Here is an 11,022-nt window from a genome sequence, read left to right on the forward strand (position 1 = left end):
CCTGTCCCCAGGGCACAGACCACACAGGGCCACACCTGGAGCTGACCCCTCAACCTTGTCCAAGGGCACAGCCCCCAGCCTCCTTGCTGCTCATTACCTGTCCTCCCTCCCCTAAGGCCTGGTCTGCCCTACCTGCCAGGCACCTGTGGACGTGACAGGTGCGGGGAAGCCAGGGTCCTGGGTGCCAGCACGTTGCTGCGACCCTTAGCCACACACAGGCTTCCCCAAGCCCTGTTAGACTCTTAAAACCCCACGTTGGCACAAATGTCACATCCTCTGCTTCTGCTTGGAATCCAGTCTCCTGGCCACAGAAGGAAGGGCACCCACAGGCCCTGCAGACAGGGTCTCCTGGGCAGTGTGAACACTACCCTAGAGGAACTGAAAACAGGATGGAAAGAAGTTATGCTCCTCAGATCATAACGGTTCAGAGGAGACAGGCTGTCATGTCATGTGGACAGGGGCCGGCCGGGGCCCTGCGAGGCCTGTGCACCAGGCAGGTGCTCAGCAGCAGGCGTGGCTGAGACTGGCCAAACCCCCGGTGGCCCGAGACGAGGGCAGGAAGGAAGGTCCTGAGGGGGCCAGCGTGGGGGCCTCACCTGGGAGGACTCCTCAGCACCCCGGCCCGAGGCTACCCCTAACGTGTCTTCAGTCAGTCTTTATCAGTGTGTCTGAGACCTCACGAGCACCTTGGCTGAGTCCCATCCCAGCGAGCTCGACAGGTCTGCTTGCATACAGGTGTCACTGAACTTCAGCAAGAAAAATATTTTATTGGCATCTTCAGGGTCTAGGAGAGGGTGGAGGAAGGCTGAGTGCACGGCCCACCCCTGTGGAGTCCTGCTCTGCCTGCCATGGGCTTGTGTGCAGCCTCCGCACGCTGCACACAGCCCCTGCGCTCTGCACATTGCTCCCGCCTTGAAGGCCGACGTGGGGGGGACCCTCCCTCTATTTCCACAGCTCCCCCAGCGGCCTCTGTGCGGCGGCCTGGATGGTGTCCTTGGATAGCGTGCAGATTTCCTGGTGGACCTCTTCGATGCTTCTGGAGGCGTCCACCATCTGTCGGGGGGAGGGTGCAGGAGAGAGTCTGGTTAGTGCTTTTTGGTTCTCAGCGCACAGGCAGGCTCTGGAAGGGCACAGCGCAGGCTCCTCCAGGGTCCTTCACCCACACTGTTCTCTGATCCTCGGCCTCGACCGCACCCCTGCTCAGCTCCCTCACCCCCGGGGCTGCAGCTCCCGTCCCCCCTACCCCAAGCAGAGGGCAGGTCACGTCCAGGAGGCAGAGAGGGTAGTGCCTCCCCAGGCCACGCACCTGCCCCTCAACAACTGGGCTCCACCAGGTTCTGCAGGAGCCCCTCTTCCCCAAGAAGATGGGCTTCGTCCTGGCAGCAGGGCCGCTCCCACCCTGCTTGCCCTTGAGACACTGAGTCCTCCCACGAGAAGCACAAGGACCTTCAGTCACCAGGGAGCCCACCTGCCCGCGAGAAACTGCTCTCCAGTGGAGGGAGGAAGATGGTGTGCAGAAGTGTGGTAGTCACACCAAGCGCTCAGCCCACGGGGCCAAGAGCCTCTGGGACAGCCAGCTCTGCAGAAGCCCCTGGGGTGCAGACGCACTCAGAAGAGACTGTCCACTGCACAAGGTCCACTGGGAGTGGCAGCAACCCCACAGGTCCCTGAGACCCGAACAGGGCCGCTTTTGGGAAGGTCACCTAGCAGCACCGTCCTGGCAGCTCATGCCAGACACATGGCTCCTGAGAAACCCCACCCGGACGTCTCCAGCCCTGGGGGCTCTGTGATGACTTCGGTCTCTTCCTCCACAAAAGGAACCAGCGATGCCCCAGAAAGCACAGGGTGAGCCCAGGGGGTCTTACCATGCTGGGATCAGGAGGGGCCCTAAGTGAAGGGGTCTCCCGGAGGACACGGAGCCGCTGGGAGGGGTCCCGGGGGCCAGGCTGGGGCAACATAGGCCTCAAATAAAGTGAGGTCGCCAGGGACTGAAACGTACAAACACAAGTCTGTACAGATGGAAACTTACAAATAAACTGAAGGTCTACGAGCAATGAGTTTCTATGTGGTTTCAAAGCACCTCCTCAGAGTAACCGGACTGACTTCACCACGGAATCGCTTAACCAAGCGGCCAGGGGACACCGCCAGGGCGGGACAAACAGACTGTGCACCCGCAACAGAGCAGTGAGGGCCCAGCGTCCCTTCACCAGGAGACAGAGTCAGTGAGGCTCAGCTGCAGAGCAACTGCTGGGCCCCTCAGGAATGTCACGGCCATGAGAGCACAGGCTGGAGACGGGGGACAGCTGACTGAAAGACAAGTCCTCCAGTACAAGGAACACGGGGGACTGGCCAGACAGCAGGAGCACGTCTGTGTTAACAGCCAGGCTGTGACACTGAAGGGCTGTCAGGTACTGGCTTTTTCTCCAGGGTCCTGGGTGAGTCTTTTGTACTGTCCTGACAACTTTCTGTAAATGTGTTTGTTGCTTTTAAAATCTGACAAGTACTGGGAGGGAGAGCACAGCTCAGCACACACGAGGTCCTGGGTTCCACCCCCAGGGCCTCCACTGAACTGAAAAATAAATAAATAAAATAGAAGGTTTTGAAAAATACTAAACAAATTTCCAGATAAACAAAAGCAGAGGATTCTAGGCCAGGCGCCTGCACCACAAGAAACATTCAAGGGCATCCTCAAGGCCTAGGGAGACGAGCTTGGAACTGGACCGAGGGGGCCATGCTGACTGCAGGCGGGGGCGGCTTTCCCTCCCTTCCTCTTGTTCCCAATTCCATACGCTCTGGTCTTGTTCCTCGCGGACGTGGAAACGTATCATACATCAAGAATGTCGCGAACCATGCAGAATGAATTAGGAAGGAAAACACTGAGACCTCTGGAATTCAGCCGGTGATGTGGTCACAGGCCCTGCGGCACAGTCTCTGCCCCAGATGTGTGGGCTCAGCACTGACCTGAGCACATGGGGGAGACTGGGAGGTCCAGGACGTGCTTGGGGCTGCGCATGGCCCCTTCTCACAGGGAGCTTGGCCGTGGCAACAGAGCTGCACTGCACAGCAGAGACGGGGAGGGCAGGGCGCACAGATGCAGGTGGAGGGGGAAGCACAAGCTGGAGGAGACACCAGAGCTGAGAAGCCGGACCACGGGCTGCGCAGCGAGGACCAGGCTGGTGGCCAGCAGCGGATGCGGCAGAGGTAGGAGAAGCGGCCGTCAAGGCACCAAGTGCTGACCTGCCAGGACGAAGGTGGGCCAGGCCACGAGGGTGCGCTCAGAAGGAGCGGGCATGCGCGAGGGCCGGGCTCTGGGTGAGAGGCCCTGAGATGGGATGGTCACGGGCATGAGGACAGCACAAGGGGACAGCGTGCGGCCACGGGAGGGGCGGGAGCTGTGGTGGGGGGCAGGGAGAGCAGTGATCCATCCGTGGGCTCAAAGTGGGGTGTGGACCCCCGGCCGACCAGATCACCCACGGGCAGACCCGAGCTGGAGGAGGCTCCGGGGGTGATGGATGGATGGGGGGGTAACCGGGCATTTTGTGTTGGGGTGAGAGCAGTGCACGGCAGACGGGTGGACACAGGGGGGCAGAGGGGGCTGTCCACCCGCTGCCGCCTCTGTCAGCCCCTCCCCAGCTCACCAGCAGGGCAGCACACCCACAGAAGACGAGTTTGCTGCAGGGGCGCCCCGGCCACTCACCTTCCAGTTCAGGGAGGTGTCGCCCCGGAGCTGGTGGAAGCGCCGCAGCACCTGCTCCTGGAAGGCACGGTCCTCGTAGCGCTCCTGGCCAAACTCGCTGCGCGCGGCCGCCTCCGCCAGGCGCAGCTGGAGGAACACGACCAGGTCCGGTTTGGGAAGGCCCACGTCGGGCTGCTTGCACCAATCCAGGGAGAAGTTCTGGCGACAAAGAACCCGACTGTTAGATGAAGAACGCTTGATAGGGTCTAATACTCGGTTTCAAAACTCTCACCAAAAGGGGAAAAGCAAGTGAGCGCTTGAACGGAGGGTTCTGCTTTCAGCGCTCAGACCCTGGCTTTCCCTCGGCCACCTCTCCCGACTTGACTGTGGACAGGTCAGGAGACAGTGCTGCCGGGTGCCCCACAGGCCACTCCGGAGAGGGGCAGAGAAGGGGTGGTGTATTTACACGAGGAACAGCTCTCAGCCAGGGAAGAACCACCTGCCACAGCTGGGGGTGCTTGGAGGGTACCACGCCCAGGGCACTAAGTCAGACAATTGCTATGTGATCTCGCTCATCTGTGGAATCTCAAAAAAACGAAGGAACAAGTCTAACAAAACAGAACCAGACTCACAGGTACAGAGAACAAACGGGTTACCCAGGGTGGGGGGGAACAGTGTAGGGAGGGGAGGACGAAGTACACACTCAGGTATGAAATGAGCTACAAGGGTACACCGTCCCACACAGGGACCAGCACCAGCATCTTACAGCCAGGAACGCACCATGCCACCTCTGACACACGTGGCTCACTGAGCTACACCCCCTGTCTATTGCAATGCTGTGTGTTTGCTGCACCTCAATTCAAACCCCTGGACAGAACGCACCACGGTGGTGATTCACCTCAGGGCCAGGGTCCGAGGTCACACGGACAGGCCCCACACCCTCCGCTAGGCAGAAGAGTCCACGCAGCAGAGACCCTTGGTACCCCTGGGTGGCCGTCCTTGCAGAGGGAGGTCAACGCAGCACCCCACCAGCACACTGGGGACACCCCCACACTTTCCCTCTTCAACCTAGCGACTTGAAAACAGCGCCTCTGTCTGGGGGGACAGACAAAGCCAGGGAGGATATGACCCAAGGCCACACAGCGCTGAAGATTCAGGATCAGAATCCAGCTGCAGGCTTGGGACAATGCATGCGGGGGATGTGCCCTCAGGCCTGCAAAGCGCTGGCCACCTGTCTCGTCATCTCTCGGATGGAACCGTGTGGCCGGTACCTCCTGCCGGCTCAGGAAGAGAACCAAAGAATGAGAGGTGGTCAGTTCACAGCCCTCGTGAATTCACCACAATCAGAGGCTATCATAATACAAGTTACCGGAAGTCCAGTGCCACCTTCAAGAGCCCTGCAAAAATAAAAGCTTTAAAAATCTTAACCAAAGGAAAAAACCTGGGAACCTAGAAATTAAGAGTTAGGAGATGCTTCAAGTATGGTCCTTAAGTGGTTGGATTCTGAGTCCATCTAACTGTAAAAACACAAGCCAAATCAGCTTCTGGGAGAACTGGGAAATCTGAAAGCTGGCTGAGTCACGGCACCACAGAATGACTGAACTGTCTGAATTCATCTGAAGTGAGACCAGGTTTCTGAAGTTGCTTTGCAGACGTGCACTGAAGCATTCGAGGGAACTGGTCATGTGTCTGGTGGGTCAGGGACCAGAGGGTTCTGTAGCGGGCGACAATGCTGGGTGGCTTATCTCCTCTGCTGGTATATGTTAGAAAATTTTTAAATAAAAGCAGGAGTAAAAGGCAGTGTGGTCACGGCTGTCGCACCTGGGGCAGCTTCCTGGGACAGGGAGTCAGGAAAACAGCACGAAGGCGCCCCAGACCCTCTCAGCGCCTTTTCTGAGAACAGGGCAGTGGAGGGAAAGGTCTGCTGATGGACCACCCGCGTGAACGTACAACATGAAGTGGAAAACACAGTTGGATAGTGAGAACAATCTGTAGCTACAAATGGTTTCTCTTTGAGAAAGATGAGATTAGCCTGGGAATATGGGGACCAGGAAACTCAAGAGGCAGTGGCAGGAGGGACTGGGCCCTGACCACAAGCTGGGGCTGGTGGCGCTCACCTCCTTGGCGCTGGTGAAGGCGACGCCAGAAAATGCATATCTGTCCACGACCAAGGTGATGCCCTGGCCCAGCTTCTCCTTAATCAATGGCCTGAAACAGAGAGGGAGGTGGGGTGCCATGAGCCATTGTTGCGGCTGCACAGGCCCTGAGCTCACCCTACATCATCCTGACAACACAGGCAGCGATTCAGAAACCCACACGGTGAGGGGGGGGGTCTCACAGCAGCTAGCCGTAACCTAATTTTATTAAAAAAAAAAAAAAAAAAAGCTCCAGATCTTTTCCTCAGAAGATGCCCCACAGGGGGGCACTCCCAGCAAAGCCCAGCATGAAAACATCAGTCCACCAAAGGGCAAAAACCCAACTGACACAGGCCATGCTCAGAGGCCGCTGAGCTGTGTGGGTGGGGCATGGCGGGGCCAGGCCGGCCTGCTGGGGAGCAGAACCTAGGTGGAGGTGGCCGGAGACGGTGGAGAGACACTTGTGGCCCAGCCCGGAGCAGGACGAGGATGGAGTGGACGCCCAGGATGCTGTCGACCAGGTGACGGCAGGTCCTACAACTCCAGCCCCAAGAGCTCAGGAAGACGTGTGAGGACAGACGGCCTGACATCAGCACAAGGCACTGCTGGCACTTGGGGAACAAGATGTCTGATGCTGTGAGGCTGAGCTCAGAGAACATTCTGGAGCAGGGACACCTCCACCAACAAGATGCAGTGTTCATCACAGCACTGTTCCTAAATGCACATTATTTAAGAAGCTACCCAATCCCACAGCGAGTTGGAAGAACAGATGTGGCACGAGCAGGAGAGACCGAGAACCGCCCAGGCAGATGTGAAGGATCTCGGGATATGCTGTCAATACATCCAAGCACAACGAGGACTCTGGGGGCCCCTCTGTATAAGGACAAGGTAATGCTTAAAGAAGAAATTCAGGAGAACTCTACAGACAAGTGGACTGATAACCCGGGGGAAGGCAGGGCAGTGACCTTCTGGTGTGGTTTTGACTTTTAGGGCCACTTTGTACTTAGTGTATTCAAAAACTAAAATCAACAAGATGAGGGGGAAAATCCCTAAAATTGTATACAAAGTCAAATGAGCCTGTGTCCAAATGAACCACAGTTGAAGTGGAACAAAACGTGCTGAGATGTCTGGACGCAGCAGACTACGTGCCTTGTTCTAACAACAGAGTGGCAGCCAGCCCTGACCCAACGTGGGCTTCGCGGAGGTTGGGGTGGCGGCCCTAAAGCGCCCCCCTGCCAAGCAGGGTACAGGACCGAGCAGATGTGCTGACGATGCGGTCAGGAAGAGCCTGCAGGGCCGGAGCAGCAGGTGTCAGATGGACAGACAGATGCAGGGAAGACAAACGTGTACAGAAGCCTAGACATTGGGATACTCCAGCAGCGAGCAGCCTGCGCCCACCCAGAGGTCGGCTTCTAACGTCCTCACGCACGAAGAGGGGGCAGCGGGCTCCCAGCTAACGCAGAGAAAGCACGAGAAGCGGGACCATGTCAGTGGTCACAGAAGCCACTGAGAAGGGACTCCCACAGGCCAAAGTTGGAACAATCTGAACATCCAAACAAAGGACAGGAGTGGCTCTGGACAGAGTCCATACTGGTGACTGCTGGACAGCTGGGCGGATGGCTGGCGGAGGCAGGAAAGCTCTTCTCACGTAGAACGCCAACCGCTAACTGTGGACGGAATGACAGAATCAGAAACTCACAGTAACTGACTCAGGCAGACATGTTAATGAATGCTAACTAGGAGACCGAAGTCTGATAAGGAAGGACGTCTGTGCAATTTTACAGTGTCTCCCCGTTTACAGCAGGGAAGAGTCACAGTGGAGAAGCCCGGCCGGCAGCCCCTCGCAGGTGAACCAGGGAAACCAGGAAACCGCCTGTGGCAGCTCGACGGCCGCATATCCCTCCTGGCACAATGCCCTCGGGACCCGGTGTCCTGCCTGTGTTGCTTCTGACAAAAATGCAAACCCACATCTACTTGTGAGGTCAGATGAACCCAGCATTCTGAGAAATAAACAGAGTGAGCAAACGGCAGAGAGAACGCGGCTGTGTTTCTAATGGGCGCAGCTGGGCATCTCAGTGGTCCTGCAGCTTTTCTGGTCGACTGAAACCATTTTACACTAAAAAGTTCAAAAATAGGTAGAGGAGAAAATTGCTAAGCTGCTATGGGAAGTGAGAGAAACCTCTCGTTTCTGGGATCCTGTATTCACTCCCATGTGGCCCTGGAGGGTCAGGAGGTTTTGGCAGAGAGAGATGGGGAGGGAACTGGAGGGGGCGACCAGGTCTGTGCGGGAACTGCACAGAAGCCGGAAGGCGACCGCTGACCAGCAACTGACCCAGTGAAGGTGAAGCACAGTAAAGGGCAGGAAGTCCAAAGGCTGCAGAAGGAACCAGAGTTCCCTCACAAAGGGCTTCAAGTACCTGGCGAATTCAAAGGAGCTAAGTTAACTGAGCCTCTGCTCCCGCCTGCCCCTTGCATCGCACCCATGAGGGGCACCTGCAGAGGGAGCCACGGCTGAGGCTGAGACCAGGTCACACAGAGAGTGGCAGTGGTGCCAGACAGGGACCTGGCATCAAAGCTGTCACCTAAGGATGTTCCAGTCTCAGAAAAACGACTGCTGGCCCTGGCTGTGATGATCTGAAGGGGAAGCTGTGGCAAAACAGGCAGACCAGAGACACCCGGGCCTACAAAACCAGGACAAGACCAGGATTTAGAAGAGTCAGCACTGTTTTCCATTTTAATTTGGGCTGAGAACACTCTTCTACAAATCCACTAAAAGCAAATATCAGAACAAATATGTCAACAGACTCCAGAATATTAAAGATACAGTCTCATCTTCATCTAATACTTGGTGAGGGGGAGGCTTTTGAGACAAGACACCAAGCTAAGCTGAAGGAGAGCAGTGTCAGCATGCTGGTGAGGGAATGAGGGAAAACCACCGGAATGCCCATCCACAGGCACCCGGCTCAGCCTGAGGGGGAGTGCGCGGCGGGGGCAGAAACAAAAGAGGGACATCGGCCACAAGGCAGGGAGCAAGCTGTGAGAAATACGCGTGGCAGGCTCCGTTTATTCATGTTAAAACAATTCCGATGACACGTGTGTGGAAATGGAAATGGAAATGGAAACATCTGAGAGCATGACCCACGGGCACTCAGTAAGTACTGATGCTGGGACAAGCGGGAACCTTCCAAGATGATGTCAGAGGAAAAGGGGATGGAAGCAAACCCCAACCCAAATTGCCAACTTCACTTAACAACATGTCAACACTGGTTCATCGAAGACAAGAGTAACTCTAGGGAAGGTGGATGGGACCGGGTAAGGGTGAACTCTCTGAACTTTTTGATCACCTTTGCTGTGTACCTAAAACTACCTAAAAATTAAGTCTATGAATTACAGAAGGTGGGGGAGCAGCGTTAGTTAGCCCTCACCGGGATCAGTGAATATAAAAGCCTCGTCAAGATGCAGCCTCCAAAATGACTGTCAACACCCGTCAGAAACCAGAGCTGCGATCACTGACTCAAGAGGTGGCAAAGCAGGGGGAGGGGTGGCAGAAGGGCAATGTTTTTACACTTGTTCCCAGCGGTTCGCAGAGAAAAGCAGGTGCACTGAGTGATCCTCCACCTCACTTTTCTTTTCCAAGTAAGAACTCAGAAGTTTGCCAATTTCTGTTGATCTTTCTAAAACAAAAGGAAAAAAACACATAAAAGTGAGGTGAGGCTTTCCAGTTAAATAATAGTTTGTGCTAAACTTCTGATCCTGACACAAGTCTAATTTTGAGTTTTATTTCTCTACAACTTGAGACAAGTTCAGACTTCCCATGAAGCCAGACTTTCCCTGAGAAAGGGCAGCAGTGTGCGGACACACTGGGATGGAAAATGCGTTTCATATTCCTTTAGGAAGAAGGAACTCAGGTAGAAAGCAGCAACCTTAAAGAAGTACTAGTCCAAGGAGGGCTGGTTCAGGACCTGCCCTGATACCAAACTGGGAGGACACTGGAGGTCAACCCCAGGGCCTAAGGGCCTGCATTCTTGGATTTAACCAACCCAGGACTGTGTAGTACTTAAACGGATAAGTGGACCTATGCAGTTCAAACCCAGGTTGTTCAAGGGTCAACTTACAAGAGTTGTAAGGCAAGCTGGCTTAAATAGTAAAACACTAAATACGTAAAAAAGCATGCCCACCCCATCCTCCAACCCCTATTTTGTAAACCTTGGGTTTCTCTTGATTATTCAAGTATTGACGATATTTCTACAAGCAATTTCAAGATCAACGTTTCACCCTAAAAATTAAAAATATGACAGAAAACCCCTCAAAGGATAAACAGCTATCCAAGAAAAAAAAAAAAAAGCCAAACAAAACGGAGATCTGGATGACACAACAGCACCAGGAAACGTCTGGGGGCAGCAGTGTCATCTTGGTTGTGAGGCCGGCTCCGCAGGGGCACGCGCGTACCGAGACCCCCTCCCCCCAGACAGGTGACGCCACTGCACACCCGCCCCGGGGCAACAGACCCGCGCCGACGTCAGAGCCGGAGTGTAGGCCCAGCGCTCGGAACCACCGACGGCCTGCAGCCCGGGTCCGACCTGCTCGCCCGCGGACAAGGGCACAAGCGAGGGCTAGCCCGGAGCGCGAGGTCCCCGCCCCGGTACCCGCTACCCCCGGGCCCCGCCGCGCCCGCCCGCACACCCGGGAAGCGCAGCAGCTCGGCGCGGTGGCCTGCGGTACACAGCGCGTCCACCAGCTTGCGGCCCTGCGTGCTCTTCCCCGCGCGGTCCACCCCCTCCAGCACGATGAGAGCCCCGCGACGGCCTGCCATCGCCGTATCTTCCCGCCGCCGCCACCGCGTCGCCGCGTCGCCCGGGCCGCCCATTGGCCGGCGTCCTCAGCGCGCGCCGGGATTGGCTGAAGTGGGCCGGCGTCCGCGACGCGCGCGAGGATTGGCTCAGATGAGCCGGCGCTGGGATTGGCTCAGCCGGCTTTGGACGGATAGGCTGGGACTGGTGCGGCGGGGGCGGGGCAATTGCCCGACGGCGCCAGGGTCGCACCGCCTCTTCCGGTCCGGAGGCCGGCGCGCAGTGTCCGGCACGGGCCGCGGTCATGGGCGCCAGTGGCGGGGCAGGGCGTGGGGATGGCCGTCCGCGCTCCCGAAACGCTAGGTGCAGCGCTCCCAGCCTGCCCGCTGTCGGCTCCCCGACAGCGGTAACCCTGAGGGCG

The 11,022-nt window shown here is 56.8% G+C and overlaps 1 protein-coding gene across 4 annotated transcripts; it reads right to left on the reverse strand.

Moving 5' to 3' along the window:
• Positions 1 to 747: 747 nt before the first annotated feature.
• DTYMK (deoxythymidylate kinase) lies at positions 748 to 10,687 on the reverse strand. Of its 4 annotated transcripts, XM_064485383.1 has the most exons (7): positions 10,495 to 10,687; positions 9,377 to 9,485; positions 5,794 to 5,884; positions 3,698 to 3,895; positions 2,962 to 3,237; positions 1,866 to 1,988; positions 748 to 1,053 (listed from the first exon to the last, which is right to left on the reverse strand). In XM_064485383.1, the coding sequence occupies exons 1-7, from the start codon at positions 10,676 to 10,678 to the stop codon at positions 943 to 945; spliced, it is 1,092 nt and encodes a 363-aa protein (XP_064341453.1). In that variant the 5' UTR covers positions 10,679 to 10,687; the 3' UTR covers positions 748 to 942. The 4 variants fall into 4 exon arrangements, with proteins under 4 accessions (XP_064341453.1, XP_064341454.1, XP_064341455.1 ...); XM_064485384.1 differs by lacking the exon at positions 1,866 to 1,988 and having other exon boundaries at positions 10,495 to 10,686; XM_064485385.1 differs by lacking the exon at positions 2,962 to 3,237 and having other exon boundaries at positions 10,495 to 10,683.
• Positions 10,688 to 11,022: the final 335 nt, after the last annotated feature.

Source organism: Camelus dromedarius, chromosome 4, assembly GCF_036321535.1.
Source record: "Camelus dromedarius isolate mCamDro1 chromosome 4, mCamDro1.pat, whole genome shotgun sequence".
Lineage (NCBI taxonomy): Eukaryota > Metazoa > Chordata > Mammalia > Artiodactyla > Camelidae > Camelus > Camelus dromedarius.

Excerpts from the sequence above, each read along its gene's own strand:
- DTYMK (XM_064485383.1), bottom strand. The coding sequence starts at position 10,678 with ATGGGCGGCCCGGGCGACGCGGCGACGCGGTGGCGGCGGCGGGAAGAT. Across the intron at positions 5,885-9,376 it reads GCGAACCGCTGGGAACAAGT|GCCATTGATTAAGGAGAAGC; the intron begins GTAAAAACATTG and ends TCTCTGTTTCAG. Across the intron at positions 1,989-2,961 it reads AGTCTCCCCCATGTGCTCAG|TCCCTGGCGACCTCACTTTA; the intron begins GTCAGTGCTGAG and ends TGTACGTTTCAG.